At 46.8% G+C, this 23,219-nt stretch overlaps 2 protein-coding genes across 2 annotated transcripts in view; both read right to left on the minus strand.

Annotated features, from left to right (window-relative positions):
- The window catches only part of PARP12 (poly(ADP-ribose) polymerase family member 12), a 44,269-nt gene extending 36,356 nt beyond the window's left edge, over positions 1-7,913 (minus strand). The window contains exons 1-3 of the mRNA XM_060020993.2: positions 7,230-7,913; positions 3,341-3,476; positions 296-596 (exon numbers count right to left, since the gene is read on the minus strand). Coding sequence (XP_059876976.1) covers positions 296-596; positions 3,341-3,476; positions 7,230-7,558 — 766 coding nt within the window. The 5' untranslated portion in view covers positions 7,559-7,913. The remainder of the gene's footprint in view (positions 1-295; positions 597-3,340; positions 3,477-7,229) is intronic.
- A 12,536-nt stretch (positions 7,914-20,449) lies between these two features.
- The window catches only part of KDM7A (lysine demethylase 7A), a 75,682-nt gene continuing 72,912 nt past the window's right edge, over positions 20,450-23,219 (minus strand). Inside the window, exons 19-20 of the mRNA XM_060020994.1 lie at positions 22,697-22,970; positions 20,450-22,036 (exon numbers count right to left, since the gene is read on the minus strand). Of these exons, the coding sequence (XP_059876977.1) occupies positions 21,942-22,036; positions 22,697-22,970 (369 nt within the window). The 3' untranslated portion in view covers positions 20,450-21,941. The remainder of the gene's footprint in view (positions 22,037-22,696; positions 22,971-23,219) is intronic.

Genomic DNA, 23,219 nt, shown 5'->3' on the forward strand with positions numbered 1-23,219 from the left:
ACTGGAAAACAAGCTCTCCAGGGGGGCAGAGGGAAGACTGGATAGGGAGAAGCAGCATCTCCCATCTCTGTGCAGATGAGGCCCAGAGAGAATTCACCCACCCTCGACACCAGTCGGCATTTGTTTAGAATGTCTTGCTCATTCACAGCTCTGACTTCAACTCATCTTCACAGTCCCCACTGGCCAGGAGGGGATGGCCACCTGCATTTTACTAGAAGCAGCACAGACTTGCCCAAAGTTACACATGCCATTTAGCAGTCAGCTGGCATCCAGGAGCCCCAGCCCAGAGCCTTACCAGAAGTCCCCTGTGACACATAGGGAGAAGGCGGCACTCTGATGGAGGGAGAGCTCTTATTCTTGATGTCATGAGCATTTCTGTAAATGGAAGGCAGCCTGCTCACCAGCTCTGACCTCATGCCCAACTTCTCCAGTTTTTCCAGGTTCTCAGAATTAGAGAAATCATGGGATCTCTTACAGCCAGTGCCAAACTTGCATTCACCCTGTGAAAAATACTGGCAGATGTGGAGTTTGACACATTGCTTTTTAAAGGAACAAGAGCCATAGGGTCCATGTCCTTTGTTGTAATGAAGGCAGATCTGTTAACAGAGAAGGAAAAAAGACAGCAGCTTAGAAAGGCCTCACACAACACCACCTCCTTACTGAACCTACCACTACTTCCTACTAGAGGAAGAGGTTCCTCCAGAGACCTAGCCAAGGCTGCGATCCCATCGCGACACTGGTCGCACAGCTCTGAGAACACCCCTCACTCTAGATGGACGCCGCTAGCACATGCCCTTGGTAAATGGGACCCGGGGAGGACAGCGGACTGCTCAGAACAAGCCCCTCCGCCGGGAAAATCCAAAGTACATCCAGCTGATCAGAGCTGCTCCCTTCACATGAAACAACATTTTAATGTAACTCACACAGCAAACCTTACACTACTAACAAACCTTACACGCTACCTACCCCCTGCCCCCACTGATTCACCAACTCTCTCTAACCCAGGGCCCAGTTTCTCCCAACACTTTTTTTCTCCAATTCCAGGTCAAAGAGGCTCTGAGGGTTTAAAGTATCTTCAAGAAAGCCAAATACAGCCCTTTCATTTCCCAAGTGCAAAATGAGACTCAGAGAAGCTAACAGGCTTGCCCTGGGTCACACAGCTGTCTAACACACCTGGCACATACAGTACCTGCTGGACTGGGTTGTTGGTAAGGTGGGGCTTGAACTTGAATCAACTGTTCCTTTTCCTCTACATTCCACGTTCTTAGAGATGGGAACTAAACCAGAGACCACCAAGGGCCCACTCACTCAACTCACAGGCATTACACTGAACAGAGGGCTACAGAACCCAGGCCCAGATCAGCAGGGGGTCCCTTCTGGAAATGGAAGCCCCGAGGGAAAAGATCAGAGGGAGCTGGGCCCTAACCTTGATCCTGCCACTTACAAGCTGTCTGACCTTGGGCAGGCCACTCACCAGCTCTGAGATTCCGTTTTTTAATCCACCAAATGGGAATAATGCCACCTACATTGCTGGGCTATTGTGAGAATTAAATAAGAAATATACCAAGTGACTAATACAATGCCTGGAACACAGTGGGTGCTCAACTCATGGTGGCGGCCCCCAAATGGTCAACTGATAAGGGGGCTAGCCTGAGAGTAGCGGACCTGGCAGGAGAGCTGCCCTGGATCCGAGCTTTTGGTCACAGCCCCCACGTGTTGGCAACCGTGTCCTGAAGCACCCCACACACCCCAGGAGACAGAGGCTGCGCATTCCAGGCCGGTCACCTGCTGATTCAGTTCTCATACCACTAACAAGGTGATCACTCCAAAAAGTTAATGCCTACCCTCCCAACACAACCTCGCCCCAACTCCTGCCCGTGACACAGGAGGCTGTATGGCTAAGCCTCCACCTTCGCATTTCTCTCTCCCCTCCCCCTAAGTCCAGGTCGTGCCGACTTACACACTGTGCCCTGACCAGGTAGGCCCCCGTTCTCTGCCTCCCTCTTCCCACACCTTCATCCTTCACTCACCCTCCAGCACCCAGAGCAGGCACCATCTACTCCAGGGCACCTTCCCCAGTGCCCAAACTGTGCCCCCGAGACCAGAGCACTGACTCCTGCTAAAGCACCTACAACAGCACCTTGCTATCATCCGCTACTGTCCCACCCAGTAGCTGTGCCCCCCGGAAGAGCAGAAAGGGTCTCTCACCTCCTTACCACCAGTGCCTCGTCTGTAATGGATTGTCAATAAAGGTTAGGTGAATTAAATCTATACTAGTTTTCAAAAGGCAAAGGAAAACACTTAATACCTGTTATGTGCCAGTCGTTTGCTATGTAGCATCCTTCTCAAATGGGAGGTTCCAACTGAGTAATAAGGAAGCACTGTCATTAAAATATACCCATCTAATCCCTGTTGCCTCATCCAAGAAGCAGTGCCAGAGCATCCCACGGAACCTGTGCTGGCCACAGAACGACCACTCAGATCTGCCACAGAGCACAGGCAACTCTCGGCCCAGCTGCTGCCCTTTGCAGCCGCCCTCTTTACACAGAGGGAGCTCCCAAGGGCTGCTCTCAGCCAATGACCAGGCAGGTTGTTCTGGGGAGACACAGGATGCCAACCAACAGGGACTTTAGCTCAGAACTTTTCGCTGGCTGGGTAGAAGCTTCCTGAGAACTGCACTGCAGTCAGGGTCTCTTCCTACCGGGTCCCTTTCCTTCCCCTTCTCCTGCCACAGATGTCAGAGCACCAACACCATCTGAAGCCTTCCCCACCTTCTTCTGCTCCCTCCCCAATAAATCTCTCACACTTCCAATCCCACCTTGGTGTCCGCTTCTCTTAGGACTCAAGCTAGTCCATGACCATTGCAGTGAGCTTCAAAACAAGTGGGTGGTTACTGTCCGAAATGCAGTATGAGAATTCACATCAACCCAAGTTAGAAAACTTCCCCACAGACCTCCGGGGTCTGGTGGTACCTGCATTTTTCTAAGTCCTGCTAGACAGGGACGGGCCAGCTGGAATCTCTCACTCCCTCCGCTCTGTGTAACAACTGGCTGCAGCCACTGGCCAAATGGGCTCCCCCAACCTCACAGAAGCCCTGCAAAGGAGGTACCAGCCCAACTGACATAGAGGGAAAGGAGGCTTCAAGAGGGAGCAAGGTTGGCACAAGATCTCAGGGCTAAAAATCAGCAGAGCCAGGAGCTCAGTCCAGGTCTCCCTCCAGGCAGACCCCAGCGATCACAGTGCGGCCCTTGGCCTCTCTTCCGCCATGTCTTCCTGTCTCCCCACCTACTGGTCCCTCCCTCATCACTTACACTCAGGCCCACCCTCTCCTGGCACTCACCTCCGGCAAGAGCAAGGGGTCGTTCTGTAACAAGAGCACGGAGAGCTCGCTGAAGCTGAGGTGGTCCACGCCCTGAGTTTTCAGCACGCGCATGTTGTGTTCGGACGTCAAGTTGTGACCCTTCCTACAGTCCTTCCTGCAAAGAAGCAGGGCTAGGGTCACAGTTGAAACGTCTCCCCAAAACCCTTATGTTGAAGTCCTAACTCCCAGTACCTCAGAAGTGACTGTATTTGGAGTCTTTCAAAAAGGTGATTAAGTTAAAATGAGTTCACTGGGGGGCCTAATCCAATCTGACCGGCGTCCTTATAAGAAAAGGGGATCAGGACACAAAAGGAAGACCATGTAAAGACACAGGGAGAAGAAGGCATCTGCAAGCCAAGGTTGGTGTCAGGAGACACCAACCTGCTGACACCTTGAACTCTGACTTCCTAGCCTTGAAAACTGTGAGAAAATAAGTTTCTGTTGTTTAAGCCACCCAGTCTGTGGTACCTTGTTAAGGCAACCCAAGCAAACTAATACAGCTGGTAAAATCAACCTTTAAGAAAAATTTTCAGGAATAGTTCCTGACATTATTTAGAGGCACCAGAGAAAACCAGCATGTCTATGCCATGAAAAATCATAGTGCTTATTTACAAAGGAAGAGATGGTGCCTTGCAAGCACCTCTCAGCAGGTTTTTGATGAGAATGATGGAGCCATTCCCCCAGAGTCACAGCGTGCCAGTCTCTGGGCACTTACTGGCATTTAACATTGGCTGAATAAATGAGTGTGGATACAGGCGTGTACACACACACACACCACTGCTGAGGCCCAGCCCTTTTTTCTGCTCCCCTCCTGCATTCTTTTGATCAACAAGCCCCTCTTGAACACTCTCTGTGAGCCAGGCACTGGCACCACGCCCCAATGATCCAAAGATAAGCCTTCAAATGATCACCTGAGTCAACAGGACCCAGAAGAGTCAGGTAAATAGCATTTGCTTGACTCAAGACACTGCCATACCTATGATAAGCATCTCAAAAGAAAATTGAACCCCTGGATCTGCTCCCCCATCTTAGTAAAGGGCAACTTCCCTCTTCCACTGCACAGGCTGAAAACCTTGGAGTCATCCAACTCCTCTCCTTCTCTCTAGTGGAGACACAGACATTGAGATGACTCTAAAATGCTGTGGGAAATGCAAGGTCAGCTATGCGCAGGACGCATCAGCGCAGAGAGGGGGCACCTGAGCCTGACAGAAGTGGGGGAAGCAATCAAGGGATGGTGCCTGGAAGGTATAAAACCTGAGCCAAATACTTAGGGTTGAGGAACCAGGCACGGAGAGCAGGGAAGAACATTCTAGGCAGAGGGGCTTGGTAATTACGATGATGATGATGGCTACTAAAACTCATTGGGCATCTCCCACAAACCAAGGTTTGCCTAAATGTTTGGTTTCATTTTGCCTAAATGGGTTTGCCTAAATGTTTAGGGTTTGCCTAAATGTTTCGTGAGTTAAGTCGTACTGTCCTCAACAAGCCTATAAGGTGGGTAATACTATCCCATTTTGCAGATGAGGGAACTGAGGCTCAGATAAAAACTAATTTGCCCAAGATCACTCAGCGGGCAAGGAGCAGAGCCAGGGTAGAGACAAGGCAGGCTTGCCTTGGAGCTGGGCTCTGAACCACTGTGCTCACTGCCCCCTAAGCACAAGATGGAATTGGGGACCTGGGACCCTCCCCAACTGTCGCCAATGAACAAAAGCAGCAGTGATGATCTACTTCTGAGACAGCTGACCCTGTGGTTGAGGAAGACAAGTAATTTCGCAGGGAAAGTATAGAATGTGCAGCTGACCACACCCACTCTCCCTTATGCAACCCAGAAACAGCCAGAAAAGGAAGGTTCAACAAACTGTCCTGTGTAAACCACAAGGAAGAGGGAAAAAAGAAGAAAACTCCGGATCAACCAGGCCAGTAAATACCAGATTTCCAAGACAAATAAAATCTGACCCCAAATTTTGGGAATTAGCCTAATAGGGCTGCCATCTTTATTTTACCCACTACGGACATTAATAAGGCCCACCAGTGGTCCCCGTCATTAGGTCCCTCCATCCACCATTTATTGTGTCTGCCTTCCTCTCCAGGTGTGCCCTCCTTCCGCCCGCCCGGAGGTGCTGCCTCTCCACCAGCTCCCCCTGCGGGCCCGACTGCCCCAGGGCTCCCTCCACTCTCAGCCTCCACCCGGATCAAACCCACTCCTGGTGCTGCAGTCATGGCATACACTGCCCAGCAAGTCCCAAAACTAGCATCTCAGGGCCCTGGTGATCCTCCCAAGCTTCAGACCTGGATAGCTACCCCCTGGGCACACTTTGAAACAAAACCCTCTCCTGCTCTCTGTCAACAGTAAGAAAGGGAAGTCAGCTCTGTGTCAACACTAATAAAGAAAAATGAGTCATCGCCTCTTGGATCCTGTCACCACCCTCTCACCAACTCTCCCAAATTCCTCACACACACGTCCCTTCCTCTTCACGGTGCTTCCCAGGGATCACATCTCCCAGCTCCCCCTGCACCCAGGCAGAGTCATGAGACATCCTGTGGTGCAGGTGCCATGGACAGAAAGATAGCTACCATTCCAGACCCGGCCCATAAAAACCTCCCACCAGCTCTCTACTTTCCATCTCCTCCACCTGCTCCTCGGAACCTGATACCCAGATGGCCTTAGGAGCCATGGGGTGAGGAGGGCAGAGTCTAGGTCCGCCAGCCTGGGTCCCTAAATGACTGCGTACATCAAGGTCCCTACCCCATGCTGACTATTAAACCTTACCCTTAGACCTGATGTGAGCAACAAATAATGTCCACCATGTTACGGCAGAAAAAAGAAAAGAAACAAATTCTTCTAAATAACGGGGCTAGCTTCCAAACAGGTCTGCATCACATCCTCCTCTAAATAAGCACCGCGCCACTAAGATCTCTTCCTCAAAACGCACACCTGATGGCTACCCGCCTGCCATTTGACGGGCCCCATCACCTTCAGGGTGAGGTCCAAATTCTTTAGCATTAACCTCATTAATCCACTCCACAAATCTCACTGAGCACCTGCCAGGCGCAGAGCACAGAGCTGAGGGCCGGAAAAGGCCAGCCAGGGCCAAGACAGAGGGGCCCCTGCTCTCCGAGTGTTCAGTTCTACTGAAGGAATGCGCGGCCATGACGGGCGCTATGAGAAAAGTAAACGGAACAATGTGATGGAGAGGAAGAAAAGTGATGCCTGAGTCCTGAACGATACAGCAGGCAAACCAGGAAAGGCGGTCCAGGAGAGCAGAGGTCACGAGATAGACTGGGAGTGTTCCAGGACCAGAAAGGCATCAACGGAGGGGACCAGGATGGAGGGCCGGCAGGGACCAGTTCCCTGAGGGGCGACGGTAAGGAGCTTGCATTTTATTCTAAATGCAGCAGAAGCCACTGCCTGCTTGTAAGCAAGGTTTCACAAGAGTCCGTCGGCTGCTGGGCACAGATCCCGCCTCTGCGTGGGCCCTCGCGGCCAGCTCTGGGGCCCGGGGCGCTCTGAAGCTCCGAGCAGAAGTCAGCCGCAGCCCCTTTCCTTCTGGAGCTCCCTCCCTCTTCCCTCGGCCAACGCCCTCCAGCCCCACCCCGGTACTGCCCCTGCCAGGGAGTCCCACCCCCTGCTGGGCTCTAAGTCGCTCTCCGAGACCGCAGGGGCCCAGAGGACACCGCTCGACGCGGAGTCCGGCGCACAGTTCCGGGTATTCAGTAAATGCTCGATAAATGTTCGCTGACGGGAATTCCGGGGAGAGGCCAGGGAACAGCCACCTCACTGTCGCCCCCGAATTTACGAAGGGCCACGACCGGGCTGGGAGCGAAGAGGCCGTCTCCCCTCGTCGGGCTCCGGGGCGCGGCGCCTTACCTGTCCCTCAGGATCTTGCACTTGCCGTAGAACACGAACCTGCAGAGGTGCAGCTGAGCGCAGAGCCCCACGCAGCTCGGCTTCGAGCCCTGGTACGCGCCGCACACGCGCAGCGGCGATACGGCCAGCACCAGACGCTCGACGGCCGCCGCGCCGTCCCCGGCCGCCCGCCGCGCCACCGCCAAGCGCCCGCGCTCCCGCAACAGCCGTTCCAGCACGTCCCCGCCGACGCTCGCCCGCAAGCGGCGCCGCAGCTCCTCCAGCTCCAAGGCGCCCCCGGCCGCGCACAGCGCCTGGGTCACCTCACGGAGGACGGCGTCGGGAGCCATGGCCGTCGAGCCTGGGACTGGAGGGGCGTGGGCGGTTCCCGCGAGGTGGAGACGCCGGCCGGAAATGAAACCGAAAGCTCCTCAGGGCCTGGGGGGAAACAGAATCCGGCCTCGCCACGCCCCCGGCCCACAGCTGAGCGGGGCTCGTCGCCTTCCGGCCCCAGCACCCCCAGCGGCTCTAGGCCTCACGCCCTCCCCGTCGGAAGTCCGCAGCCGCTTCTTTGGCGTCCCGGGGATTCCTCGCCGGGTCCCTCAAAGTGGTGAAAGAATAAGAGTCACCACAACCTTGGGGGCCGCGCTCGGCGTTCTCGAAGCGCCTTCGCCTGGACGAGGGGGGTGGGGCCGCCCGGGAGCGCGCGCCGCCCCCTCAGAGTCCGGCCTCGGGAAGTAGCGCGGCTAGCTGACCCCGCACCTTTGCCCCCGGCGCTAGGCGGCGTGGCAGGGAACGCCCACCTGCAAACGGCCGGGCTGCGTCGCGGAAGCCGAACTCTAGACGACGCTCAGGGAAACTGGGAAGAGGAGCAGGGGCTTCGCCAGGGGAAAGCAATCACGCTGAATTGGAAAACGGGCTTAAGTGTTAGCCTTCTTTTCAGTGCAGGCAGTGAATCCCTTATTTTAAACATGAAAGGGTATATCCTTTTAAAAATAAAAGCCGTTTCTCCCCACACCTGCTGAGTGAAGATGGAATATTAAAGGCCATTGGGGGCACAGGGACCCTCACAAGCATCGCTGATGGAAATGTGAAGTGTTAGAGCCCTTTGGGAAAGTAATCCCGGAATAGTTATTAAAATGTTTAATGGGGCTTCCCTGGTGGCGCAGTAGTTGGGAGTCCGCCTGCCGATGCAGGAGACACGGGTTCGTGCCCCGGCCCAGGAAAATCCCACATGCCGCGCGCGGAGCGGCTGGGCCCGTGAGCCATGGCCGCTGAGCCTGCGCGTCCGGAGCCTGCGCGTCCGGAGCCTGTGCTCCGCAATGGGAGAGGCCACAGCAGTGAGAGGCCCGCGTACCGCAAATATAAATAAATTAATTAATTAACATGTTTAATGTGCGTCACCTTTGACCCAGAAATCTTTCTTCTGAGAATCTTCTAGAAGTCAAAGGAACGGTAAAGAAGTTATGTATAAAAGCGTTTGTGTGGAGGGGGAAGGGTTCTGGGAGCAACGCGGTTGATCGTTGTCCAGACTGTTAACACAGCTCGAACCAGCGTGCATTGAATCTCTGCCTATTGACCTAGAGAGACATCCACGATGTGTTGTTAAGTGAAAAAAGAAAGCTGTATAAAAATGTTTAGGGCTTTCCCGGTGGCGCAATGAGTTGGGGGTCCGCCTGCTGATGCGGGGGACGCGGGTTCGTACCTCGGTCTGGGAGGATCCCGCGTGCCGCGGAGCGGCTGGGCCCGTGAGCCATGGCCGCTGGGCCTGCGCGTCCGGAGCCTGTGCTCAGCGGCGGGGGAGGCCACTGCGGTAAGAGGCCCGCGTACCGCAAAAAAAAAAAAAAAAAAAAAAGTTTAAATCGATAGCAAGAAGAGAATCCCATTTGTGTGTGAATGTGGCGGGATATTTTTGAATGGGCGTCGAGACAGCTGAGGAAGGACCCAGTGCTGTTGGCACTGACACTGGTTGTAGAGAGTACGCAGTAGGAGGTACAGGGAAAGTGGGAAAGGAAAGTTGAGGGGCGGAAGAATTGTGGGGGAAAGATACAGTATTACATTAACTTAAAATGAACATAAAATTCTATTTATAGTATTACTACGAAAGTGCAAAAATCTATTAAGTGTATGGATCAAGAGTAGATAGTAACACAGACAAAAATGAATTAATTAGGGGATGGGATGAGGGACAATTTTTCTCTTGGATTTTAATTGTTCTTTTAATTCTTTTAAAAAAATTATTTTTATACAGCAGGTTCTTATTAGTTATCTATTTTATACGTATTAGTGTGTACATGTCAATCCCTATCTCCCAGTTCAGTTCATTCCCCCCCTCCCCCCGCCTTGGTGTCAGTACGTTTGTTCTCTCCATCTCTGTCTCTGTTTCTGCCTTGCAAACCGGTTTATCTGTACCATTTTTCTAGATTCCACATATATGTGTTAATATACAATATTTGTTTTTCTCTTTCTGACTTACTTCACTCTGTATGACAGTCTCTAGGTTCATCCACGTCTCTACAAATGACCCAATTTCATTCCTTTTTATGGCTGAGTAATATTCCACTGTATATATGTGCCACATCTTCTTTATCCATTCATCTGTTGATGGACACTTAGGTTGCTTCCATGTCCTGGCTATTGTAAATAGTGCTGCAATGAACACTGGGGTGCATGTGTCTTTTTGAATTATGTTTATCTCTGGGTATATACCCAGTGGTGGGATTGCTGGGTAAATTTTTTTAACTGTGTAAAAAATTATTAATAAAATTTTATTTTTAACTTTATTTATTTTTGGCCACACCACGAGGCTTGTGGGATCTTAGTTCCTGGAACAGGGATTGAACCTGGGCCCCACCCTCCATGAAAGCACTGAGTCCTAACCATTGGACCGCCAGGGAATTCCCTTAACTTTTAAATTTTAATTGTGGTTTTAGTATTGTTTTGTAATAAAAATAACATGTTTTAAAAAAGAAAGGAAGGATGATGCTATTATCCGAAAACTGGGTTCGTTTCTTGGTTGGGTGTTGAGCCAAAAGATACAACCAAGCCAAAGATCGACTGGGAAAAGGAAGGATTTATTACCTGCAGCAAGTAAGGAGAACACGGGAGAGCTTTCGCAAAGCACTGTCTCCCCAAACAGCAAAATTGGGGAAGTTTTAAGCTAAGGGTAAGTGCATGTTCATGAAAGGGCTTGAGCAGAAGTCAGCATAGAATTGGGGCCAAGTTGACAGAGCCCAAGCTTTAGTTAATTGAAGTCATGAGGTTCAGAAAAGTCAACAGTATCATCCCTTAGGTTCCAGTTTATCTGGTGGTTGAGCACCTGAGGGGGGTTTAAATTCTGCAAAACAGCTCAAGTAAGTGCTTCAGACTAGTCTTTACCATTGAAACAGAACTGGGAGTCTTTACAACTGATTTGTTATCTTTGCTCTTGTTACTTCTCTTGCCTAATGACAGTTCGTTCTTTTGTTCCCTTAAGACCATAATTACTGAGACCTGTTCAAGGGCAAGCATTGTGTCCAGGCCTAGATCTCAAAATGGCTTAGGCCTAAAATGGTTTCTCTCGTGTCAAGAAAGCCATGCCATGGGACTTCCCTTGCAGTCCAGTGGTTAAGACTCCACACTCCCAGTGCAGCAGGCATGGGTTCAATCCCTTTTCGGGGAACTGAGATCCCGTATGCCACACGGTGTGGCCAAAAAAAAAAAAGAAAGCCATGCCTGGTTTTCTTTCTCCAGGGATCCCCTACCTTATCTGCTTACAATATAGCAATGGAGGCATAGATTGTAATGATGCCTACAAATCCAGGAAGGCTAAGGACTGCCACCAGTCACTAGAAGCTAGGAAGAGGCAAGGAAGGATTCTTTGGAGCCTTCAGAGGAAGCACAGCCCAGCCGACATCTTGATTTCAGATTCTAGCCTCCAGAACTGTGAGAGAATAGATTTCTGTTGTGTTAAGGCCAGTTTGTGGTAATTCGTTCTTGCAGCCCGGGAAACTAATTCAGGCTTCTATTTTCCAAGTGAGATGTGAAGAAGGATTCTCCGCTGCAAGTGGGGCTAGAGTGGAGACCAGGGAGGGAGAAGATGTAAGCCCGGGATCGTAGCTTGTTTCAGAGAATGGAAGAGCAAGTTTCCCACAAAAACACAGGCGTGCTAGACAATATTAAGTCCCATGTAAGTCTGAGGATCATAAATTTAAACTTAAACCAGTCAACCTGGTTATGCGATTGGTTTTTTTTCCAGCAGAGATTAGTTGCTTCTGAGTTGCAGGGAAGTTGGGTTCAACTTGGATTGGGCTTTTACCTTTTGAGAACAACTTGGAGGGAGATCAGGACAAGTTGTAGAGGGCCTTTGCAAAGGGGAAATTGTCTTAATAGATCATGGAAACCAATCTGGGTTGGAAGGAGAGCGAAGGTGAAGGGAGTGTAAGAGATAGTGGGAAAGATCAGGGGTTGGACATCCAAGTTAGACCAAAAAAACCATTGCAGGAATGAAAACCTGGGGGAATACATGACACGTGATAAAGACAATAAATAAATAAAGACAATAATACAAATTATACAAATGACAGTGAAGACACAGAAGGTAAAAGAGTTGGGAGGATAGAAGATGGTGAGTGGTGACTTGAAACATAGTAGAGACTTGCTTATGAGGCAATTAAATCCTTTTATAGGGACTGAGCCTGTTTTGAAAGGTCCTTCTACTGTTTGTGGGAAGTAGCAGTCACCGTGGGCAAACCTCAGTTGTTCTGGGAACAGTCACTGCGTGACCCCTCTTTAGTGTGTATCATGGGGAAGTGGGAGTCTCATTGTCTGAGCAACCGTATAACAGGACTTTGTTGTTGTGCGGCTTGACAACACTGCCCTCCCAATACCCTGCCTTACACAGAGCTGGTCTCTGGGTAGGAGGGGAGTACACAGCAATCCCTTCCCTGATCATCACCCTGCCCAGGAGTTAAAGCACAGCAAGCAGCACCCATGAAGGGTCCTGCCTCAAAGCTCTGAAAATACTGCTCCGTGGAATTCAGTAACTCCTTCAGGAAGCACGTCTTCCTTTCCTTTTGGTAGGAAAAAAAAAAAAAAAATCCTTTCTTAACCTAATTAATCTGTTTTGTAGTTCTACACAATAACCATTAGTATAATCTGTATTTTCAAATCAAGTCACACCTATATACAGTAAAGTTTGCAAAGCATTACCATAAAGTTTTGTTTCAGGTTCTAAGGGAGGGAGGGATTGGGGGAGGGAATCATGAAAATGAGGACTATCTGTGTTTGTTCATGTGTCTATTCAATGTATTTTTAGTGAGATTTGTGCCAAACTCTGGGGAGGTGCTGATGACAGGAGAGTAATACATGTAGTCCTAGGCCTAAACGCTGGCTGGTTCTTCAGACAAAACAAGGGACACTGCTGAGTGAGAAGCACAGCGATGGGAGCACGGACAAGGCTGAGAGCTGGGGAGGAGGGAGGGTTTCCCCCCTGGTGACCTGCTGTGTCCCGTGCAGCATCCTGACCCAGCCCAGCCCTGCTAGGTCACCAGTGCGGAACCGCAGGGAGCAGCAGGGCCTGGCTTCTGATGGGTGTGAATGTGTACCATGGTACACTTAGCCTCCTTAGGGCAGCCAATCCGTACCCTGTGGTAGAACACATTTGTCTTTTTTAATTATAGATTTGATACTTTATTTGAATTAGAAAACAAAAATCATTAAACCAAAGTGTGTGCAAGTTCCCAGCCTCAGTGATCTCCCCATCCCTATTCCCAGTCCCCAGAGGTCACCGGCCACCACTAACTTGGTGTGCGTTATTCCAGAACCTGAAATGTATCTCAAGTTCCCTAGGTATGGAAGCTTCTAGAATAAATGCGTAGGGGAAGGTCAAATACTATTTCTTACTATTCTTGTGAATCTTTTGTCCCAGGTTATATTTGCCTTAGAAAAACTTAGGAAATTTACACATATTACTGTCTATTTTTAGGCCCTTTATTGTTCTCCAGCTCTGGCATGGAAGGAATGGGAATCTACGAAACTTCAGAATTAGCCCTTCAAAAAGCCTAAAGAGTATTTCTGGGACCGAGGGTGGGAAGAGCCCGGCAAGGAAGGGGAGATGGGGGAGCCCGAAAGCGAATGAAGATGAGGAGACAGACGTGGATGGGAGTGGGGGTGAGAGAGGAGCCAGGGTCCGGAAGGCGTTCGCGCCGGCAGAACCCAGAACCGTTTTTCTCTTTCTCCTTCCTCACCTGGGCCGAGCCACTCACCAGGGCCAAGGGGCAGCGCGGGAGGCATCAGCACATCCCCGCATCCTTGCATCCCGCAGGGGCTGCGCAGGCCCGCGGAGGGTGCACAGGCACGGCCTCTGTGCAGACCCTGGGGACCGCAACCGTGGGAATTCATGCTCGGTTCATGTGTCACGTGTCCCTTGTGTACAGCCCGAACTTCACTAGAAGGTGAGGTCCTAGAAGAGAAACCGCACTCTTTCATGTGTGCCCAGCTCCTGGGGAAGTACAGACTCAAAACTTTAGTTGAGTGACAGGAAACGTCTGTAGGAAAATACATTTTTGATTCAGAATGGGTGCCTACAAAGACAATTTTTGAACAAAACCTTTCCTAAAGACCATCTATTCCTTTTCAATAACTGAGAGTACACAATAATTGAAAATAAGCAGAGAAATAACATGGCCTTTAGAGTTGGGCTTTGATTACAGTCTCAGTCCTACTCATTAGCAGTGTGAACCCGGACACGTCATTTACCCTCTGGCCTCGGTTCCATCTGCAGGATGGGAAGGACAGCACCTGGCTCGTTGGGCTGCTGTGAGGAAGAAAGGAAAATATGCGTGGTCCACAGTGAGGACTCAAGCAAAGATACCGAGGGCTCCTCTTCCAAACCCTGCCTGCCTGCATAGGACTTAAGACGCCACCCCTCCTGCACTCTCCGACGCCCCGCATCCCTACTGGTGTATCTCACCGTCTCACTGCTTGGCAGAAACACGGAAATCCGGCTAAAGTCTAAGGACAGCACGTCCTGATCATCAATTCTAACAGACGAGCTTAATGAAGGGTCAACACCCCCAAAGGCTTACAGACAGTATGCGGATTTTTACCAAAGAACAGATTTGTTCAGATCCGGGTTTCCATCAGCTGGACGAAAGCAGGCCAGGAAGTAGAAAGGGGAGGTGTAAACGTGCCCTGGGTAGCACTCCTGTGAGGCTGTTGAGGTGTGTGCCCTCTGCACCCCCTACGCTCTTGCAGGTATTGGGCAGTGAAAGAGCTGAGGCCTCAGGCCCTTCGGTTGCCTTGCCTTCCAGAAACCAGCGCCACTCGGGCTGCTCCTCCCCGCTCCCTTCGCAGGCCCCTCTTCCGCCCTGAAGCGCCGCCCCCACTGGTCCTGCTTCCTGGGTCTTCTGTACCGGCACACTCAGATCCCCCCAGGCCTGGAGCTGGGAGCCCCCAGAGCACCGTGTCCAGAAGGCCCCTGGTCCTCCTCGGTAAACTTGCACTTCTGCCCTCACCTGCACGAGGCAGCCACGCCCAGGGCGCCTCGCTCTCCCTCGCCTTTCACAGCCACAGAAGCTCCCTGAGAACTGGGGCTGTTTGTTCACCCTGTAGCTCTGGCACTAGAGCTGGGCCCGGGACTCTGCAGGTGCTCAGGAAACGTCTGCGGGGGGGCCCAGGCTGGGGACAACGAAGGCTCTTAAGTGACCGTCGGGAAGCACCCGTGGCCACAGAGCAGCCTTTTCTCCCCAGTCACCCCTGTGTTCCTCTGTTTCAGCAACTGCTTCCCCAGCAGCGCATCCCATAAAGCAATAAGACGCATTACTTTTTACGTTGAAACCTTCAGAACTCGTAAGGAGCATAAGTTTGACACAGTTTTTCACATTCTTAAATAATTCTCCCAAGACTCAATAAGCAGAAAAAGGGAACAGAAAGTCAGAGCTGGATATAGAATTCAGATTTTTTTCTTTCAAAGACACATTTTATATAACTTTCAACATTTATGCTTTCAAACAAAATAAGCAAAAAATACACCGAGTGCTAAAAAAAAAATCAGAACAGAATTAATACCAATTTTAATTTCAATATTTTAAAGTACAGAAATTGGAAAGTAGGAATACCAAATACAACTTTAAACAAGTCACTTGTCCTCCCCTATAATAACCAATGTAAGCTACTTAAAAACTTACAAATTTAAAACAGAAACAAAATAAATACTGTACACTTTCCCTGCCTGCAGGCAAAAGATGGGAAATACTGTTATGAATCGAAAAAAAATGCTCTTAAAGCTTCAGCATCCCACTTCCCAGCCACACTTCACTCTGTCGTCACACAGTGTGCTTCTCTATTCAAAGGACACACATGTGCACACACACTGACCGCCTATCCACACAACAAGACACTACTCTGCAGACACCCCGAACGAGAAAGGCTAACAGTCACCTGGGACCATGGGCATGAAAATCAGCTCAGGAAAGTCAGTCAGGCTAGCAAAACATTACTACAAAACTAGTAAATACCATAGCCAACAACTGTCCCTTTTCAAATTTCACAGATTTAAACCCCCTAAAACCAATACTACCCCTCCCTGTCACCACCCTTCACCCTCCCCCCACCCCCCCCAAAATCAAACAAACCTGCTGAAGCACTGGCAAAGTTCGACATTTCACAGTAAATGTGAAAGTTCATATCATATAATCTCATTAAAATGAACCTTTTCACCCTCTTTCCACAGCATGAAACTGTTATGGCTTAATTTATATTAAAAGTAGAAAAGTCTTTTCGGAAGGAAATGCAGTCTGCCCAGACGCATGTGCATTTCCTGATCAGTGCTATTTCATACCTAACAACTGCATGACTTGCTTTGCAGTCAGAAGCTGTTTTCGGAAAAACTGAGGTTACAGCTTTTGATTCAGTCTAAACCATAAATGTAAGGCCCTTAGTTTGGTTTAGGTTTCTTTTGCAAGATAAAATAACCTTGGGGTTCACTTAGCAAGTTACACCTCAGGTCCCTGACTATAACGTGGAAGTTACATGTATGCTTTGTAAAAATAAAAGGTGAATCCTATGACTCTTAGAGGGAAGAAATGATTCTAGGCAAGGAATCAACTCCTCATTATACATTACACCTCCTGCTGGTAACAGTTACCAACCAAAATCCACCAAAGAAATATAAGAGTATTTCTGGGTTATTTTATTCCTGCAAAATAGTATCTATTCCAGCACTTATGATCACTGTTTTGGTGAAAAATCTTGGGGGAAAATAGCTGACATTTTGAATAGGAAATGGCCAAAATAAAACTGGGTGGAGACAAGGTTTATCTTTGATTAAGTTCCATTTAGGGGTGCTTTCTGAAATAAAGAAAAGTGAATTCAGGATGTCACAGGTCTTGCATAGGTAAGCTACTTGGAGGTCAGGGGCTACGTGGTAGCCAGGGTTTATTAGTGAAATAGTGCAGAGCAGATAAACTTGTTGGAAGAATCACTGAATACAGTTTCAAAAAGGCTTTAACAAAGAAAATGTAATGTTGCGCTTGTTAAGACAAAGCTTCAGGACACTAGGAAGGACAGGAAGGGTGAGAGGGAGACTCTAAGGGGTAGAATGCAGCTTAATGAGTATTATTTTCCCATACCCATTAAAGGGGAAAAAACCCCACCATAACAGAATAAAACCACAGTCACAATAAGCTAATTGCTTTGAAAACAGGCATTTGCTTCTTAACGTCCTTAACTTAAAAAATTTGTATGTAAGGGATAGCAAATACTTGACTTACGGCATGACGTTCACTGAAAAAAAAAAGCAAAAATAACGGAAGGGCTTTTAGTAAGGCTCCATTATTAAAATTACATTACGTTCAACAGCAATGTAGTGAGTAGTATGTGACTTCTTCCCCTTTCTTTCCACCTGGCTTCTAGAAAGTGTATCAACATCACCCGCCACAGGATGAGCAGAGGCCTCACAGTGTCACAGAACAGGGGCTGTTGTAGGAAGCAAAGTACCAGAGGTTTGGGATCCACTGTGACCCCAGGCGAGTCACTGCCCTCGCTGGGTTTCATTTGTCTCTCTTCTTAAGCTAAAGATCTGATGTTCAACCTTCTCAAAACTGCTTTAGATGAAGGTCTACGGCATCTGAAAATGACTGGTGATCTTTAACTTCTCTTTTTGGAGGAAGCAATTAGCTTAATAATTAACGTGAAAAACGAACTTTTGAAAAAATTTCAAATTTATATAAAACCCTCATCTCTTAATATGAAATCATAAAATGCTTACATACTGCAATAGCTACTTCTGGCAGTAGTATACTGGGCCATACAATTACTCATCAGCTCTTTGGGGAGTTGACTAATCACTATAAAGAGCATTTCTTGAAAAAAGCAGAATCCGGCCGAGTCTCCCTACACTGCAGTGGTTTGTTTCTCTCTCTACCCAACGAGCCATGGTTGGCCAACTCAGAGCTGTCTTTGCTGATCCCCATCTATCTACCATCTTATTTTCCTGCTCTAGTACCATGGATGGTTGTTAAATCATTTTCATTCCATGACTTATTTTACCTTATGCTAGTGCCCTGAAGAGTATGCAGAATCTATGAAGCAGTACTCTTTGAGAAAAACCTAAAATTATCTTTTAATTACTTTAAATCATCTTAATGATTACTTGAGGATAAACATTCTCACTCTTATCCATAAAGTATCTCATCCCTTTTTCTTTCACTTCATGCACTGATTTTGACTTTAATTCAGCATCTTGTTAGAGATTCTTCAGATTTTTTAGATAGCAAGTTCTGGGCATATATTTGATATGAAGCAAATTTTATGAGTAACAGCAGTTTTCATTTAAAAATGCATATAGGGCTTCCCTGGTGGCACAGTGGTTGAGAGTCCGCCTGCTGATGCAGGGGACACGGGTTCGTGCCCCCGTTCGGGAAGATCCCACATGCCGCAGAGCGGCTGGGCCCGTGAGCCATGGCCGCTGAGCCTGAGCGTCCGGAGCCTGTGCTCCGCAACGGGAGAGGCCACAAGAGTTAGAGGCCCGCGTACCGCTAAAAAAAAAAAAAAAAAAAAAGCATATAAATGTGCATTTGTTGTCAGCTGTAACTTAAATAATGATAAATCCTCTGCAAATATGAAGTGTTAATAGATTAAGGAATGCTTTTCTGTGTTTTTCTTAACTGCATTTTGATCCAAATTTACAAATGCAAAAACTAAGACTCAGAAAGAATAAATGACTTCTTCAAGGTCACACAGCTGAAACATAAAGGGCAGAACTTGGACAAACACCGAGGTCTTCTGCTCCCTTTCATGCTATAACATGCCCCTATGATTACGAACATTTAATTATTAACTTTTGAAATGTTTTTCGAATTTTGAAAATATAAAAAAACTTTTTTTTTACTTCTACCTCTACAGTTGTATAGTGTATCTCTGTTAAAACTAATAAAGTTTTGTTTTATGAATGGGCCCTCTTGCTTAAGTTTGCTTAGAAGTGAAAATAATACTGCTTATTTCCTGGAGAAGATACCTTCAAGAGCAAACAATACAGCTTCAACTTTATATGCCCCCCACAGTACTAAGTAGTGCTGGGCACATAGTAGTTGTCTGATAAATACCTGCTGATCTCATATGAATAAATACAGTAGAGTTCATTAAAAAGGCAATAACTAGGATTATTAAAAAATAGAGCAAAAAAAATAAAGCAGTATTCAGTGCTAAGTAGTGATAAAGATGGGCTTCTTTTCTGAGTTTATAAGATGGTGTCGGTCAGAATTTTCAATTCTGTATGCTTTAAAAATTAACTGATACTTATGAAGTTCAAAGTATTTCTAGGTATTGAACTATTATAAACTGCCAGCTTTGTACAGTTTACACCGTTAATCAATACTGGAGAGCATAATATTATGTGACGTTATGAATTACAGTACAGGGGATCCCAGGTTAACAGAAGTCACTTATTTGAATCAATACAGGAAAATGATTACCTACTACTACACTTAAAATTGCATATGTTAAATCGTAAGTGTTTGACATAATTTGTATTTGCTTATAACTAGCTAAATGCCACCACTGGTGTCTTCCTAGGTTGCAGGGTCTATACAACACATAATAAATGAGACTGAGGGAAAGGCTGTCTATTGCAGTCGAGTCCAGATGCTGTTACTTCAAAGTTCTGTCATTTCTACAAGATAAAGGGATGCATCACAGCCAGTGATTTTACAAGAGGTTTGACAAGGAAGTCACTGGATCAGTGGCTGGATTTTTACCAATACACAAAAAGATTACATGTATTCTGTTTTAGTGGTTATTTCATGTTACTGAAAGTTTTTTGAACTTAGCCAGTTAATGGGCTAACACTGCCAAAAATGAATCCACAGTTCCTTCACTTAAAAGTTCAACATACTGGCTACTTAAAATTAGTATTTACCAGCCTAAGTACACAGGGCAGATACTGGCTACAATTTTAATTCATAAAAATAAATTATTTATTTTCATTTTTATAGCTAAGAAAAAAAAGGTAATTAAAAATACTTAGAGCTGTGAAAAATGTAAAGGCAACAAAAGAACCCAAATCATAATGTAGCTGGAAAAAGAAATTATAATTCTCAATGCTTAAACTAACACCAAAACATGTGTATTTTAACCCTAAAATGGTGTCTACAGAAAACCAAAACATCACAGTAATATATTGTGTGGGGAAGGTGGGAGAAACAGGCAGACCCACATTTTTGACGTCTTGAGCTCTGATAACCAACAAATGACTGACTGTACCTATCTCTACCTAGTTTGGGCATAGCGTACAGAGTTTAAGTAGGCCTATTATAGACATTTAGTACTCCCATAAAAATTCTTCTCCCTGACACCCAGATAAGACCCAGACAGTGGTCCAGTCACTTGGACCAAAAAGGCTCATTTGTAAGATATTTCATATATATTCCATGAAATATTGGAACGGAGGCAGAGTAAGAAATATTTCTCTTTGAAAATACACATTTGAATGTGACCATGAAAGATAATGGTATAGACTTTTTTTTCTTAGCTCTTCAAGTGATACTTAATACAGAAGGGAAAGTCCTGCTACCTTGCTGAGTTAAAAAAAAAAAAAAGACAAACCCATAATATGGCCGTATTTCTTCTCCATAAAAATAAATTTTATCCAATTTGCCTATATTTTCTTTGTAGGAACTTGTAAAATGCTCTATTGTCAGAACTGGGACTATCTCCACCGCCCCTCCCCCCCCCCCCCCCCCCCCCCGCAGAAATCACTTGTTTTTATGTCATGGGAGGAGGAAAAGGAAAATATAAGCTATTGCAAGCAACTGAAAACTGGCACTTAGTAAAAGTTGTGCACAAAGGAGAGAAATGATTCCTTAAAGCTCAACCAGATACTTAACCTCACTATGCACTGGTTAAGTTAGGATAGATGGAAGAAACTGCAAAAAGCACCCATTTTACTCCAAATCCGTATCTTAAATAATGCTTTAGAAGGTTAAGAAATAAAAAACTAAACACACACACACACACACACACACACACACACCCCCACCCAAATCATCTACTCCAACATGCTTGCTTCTATACAACTTAATATAGTATAGTCTTATTATATTACGGCTTATTATGCAGATTTGAATATTCTAAGTCAAACCATATTTCATATTTTCCAACAAATTAGGTATACAGAATAAAAGCGTCATAAAATATAACCTCTGTGGCAGGTGTTGGTCCTGCCCTCCAATACCAGTAGTATGAAGAAGGCCCTCTGTAGTTACAAATGTATTTGAAAAACTACAAACATGACAATTTAACCAAACTTATAATACTTTTCCCACAAGTAGGAAAAAGATATTAAAGCTGTACTCTTTGGGACCCAGATATCATCAGCAAAAAATGAAAATGCAAGAAGCCTATTTTTCTATTTAGAAGAAAACTGCAATGTCAAATGAAATGAGACATGTGGGGTCTTCTATGTAGTTCTTACACATTGGCTATGAAAGTATTTCCCTGCAAAGAGAAGAGTCTTGTGTCGTTATGAAATGATGGGGAGTGCAGAGGGAAGGTGGGATATAGGTAATCGACCTGGATAACAGTATGCACCTTGGATGTTAGCAAAAGCGAAGCTAATAGCTTATAAAAAACACATGAATTATATAAAATAAAATGATTTTCATATACATCTTAATTTAAAATAATTAATGCATCAAATCCCTGTTTAAGACTTTAACCTGAATAGCAAATTTAAGAGTCCAGACTAGTTACTGTTACCGTGGCTCTTCCCCACATGTAACACACGCACTATCAAAAATAATTTAAAAACCTTCACATTCTTAAATCTAAATTAGTGAGATATTTCTCCAGAAATCTTCCAAATAAATAGCTTTAAAAAAGAAAGAATTTAAAAGCTGTTAACTTTAAAAAAAAATCTGTTAAATAAATTATTGATAATTCTTTACCCTACCACAGAAAACAAATCAAAACACTACCAACAACAAAATGAAATTCAAGCCCTGACAAGAGACCCTTTCCAGTTCAAGGTCTCTTTTTAAGGTTCTACCCTCCTTCTTCCTCTCCCCACCAGGTCCAAAATGGTTATTGCTGAGTGGGTGTGGCACAGTGAAAATGCAGCATCAGGTTCATTTTGTTCTTCAGGCAGTGTTCCCTACGGTACATGCAAACTGCTTCAGCGGGGGCGTGCGGAAGCTCCAGGCTCCCGTACCCCGAGACCGGTCTCCGAAAGGAAGAGTGACCACAACCGCAGCTCCGTCACACAAAGAAACGTGCGTGGCCATTTCTGTTCAATTTAAGGATCTTCCCAAGACGTTGTTTGGCTGTTGCCATTCCTTTTTTTGGACGTTTACCTGTAACATACAGAACACCAACAACAGCATAAATAACAATGAAAATTATAGGTGACAGCACCGGGAAGATTTAAACGAGGGCGACATGGTAGGCAAAGGCTTTTCGGTGTTTTGAATGAGCAGGGTCACACTTCTGGAATTCCACTGCTTAAAACTCTTCCACCTCATCATGTGAGAGGGAAGGGCCAACCTCCTTCACTAAGACTTGGGAGACCTCCCACGCTCTGATCCCTGCCTATCTCTTCAGCACGAGCTCTTACCCCATCCTGCCTCAAACTGTGCTTCAGCAATGAAACTGAGGGCAGTTTCATACATAACCCCGTGCCGTTTCTCCCTGTTGTCCTGTGGGTCACACTGTCTCCTCTGCCTTCGGTGCTGTCTACCCTGTCCCTTCCCCCACCTCAGCATGGCTAACCCACTGTCAGCCTCTCCAGGATCTACCTCCCCCTCCAGGAAGCCCCTCCTGCTCCTCAGGGTTGACTGAGGTATCCTGCTTCTCTGTCCCCATAGGAACCTGTGCACGCTCTGCTATTGCTGCGCTGTCTGTGACGCAGCAGGCTGTGAGCAACGTGAGGGTACAGACGATGTCTATCTAAACTGCTACTGTCACCAACATACACAGTCAGAAATGGACTTAACCCGCACGCATGCAGCAGTTACCTTTTGTTGCCTGGTTGCTGATAGGTGGTGGATTTGATGCAGGTCTCTTGGTGGGGTGAAGGGGCACTGAAAAGGAAGTTTCACCAACAGGCCTTTCTGGGCTTGCACTGCCATTACTTATCTGGCATGCCCCTGACATCAAGCTTGAACTCTGCATATACTTTCCATTCTGAGGGCTTGAGCCACTGCTGTCCACAGAATTCCTACTTTGTACCTTCTGACTGATTTCTGATGAAACTTCCTTTCTGATGCATTTCTGGCCTCTACTTAGATCCTAAAAAAGAAGGAAGGAAATAAGGTCGAATTTTTAGGGTTCCTTTAAGATAAGTACAGTATTTAACCTCTCTATGCACTAACAATTCAAGGGAGAGAAGAAATAGATTACTGAACTTGGGTTTTCTTAACATGTAGTAGCCTCAGAAAACCACCCCTCCCGAGGGCCATCTCATTCCAAAACCTAGAATTGCTGAAGGATTCAAGTCTTGAAGATGCCTCATAATTTAAGTCGAGGAGAAGAAAACAT

Source organism: Delphinus delphis, chromosome 9 (assembly GCF_949987515.2).
Source record: "Delphinus delphis chromosome 9, mDelDel1.2, whole genome shotgun sequence".
Classification (NCBI taxonomy): Eukaryota; Metazoa; Chordata; class Mammalia; order Artiodactyla; family Delphinidae; genus Delphinus; species Delphinus delphis.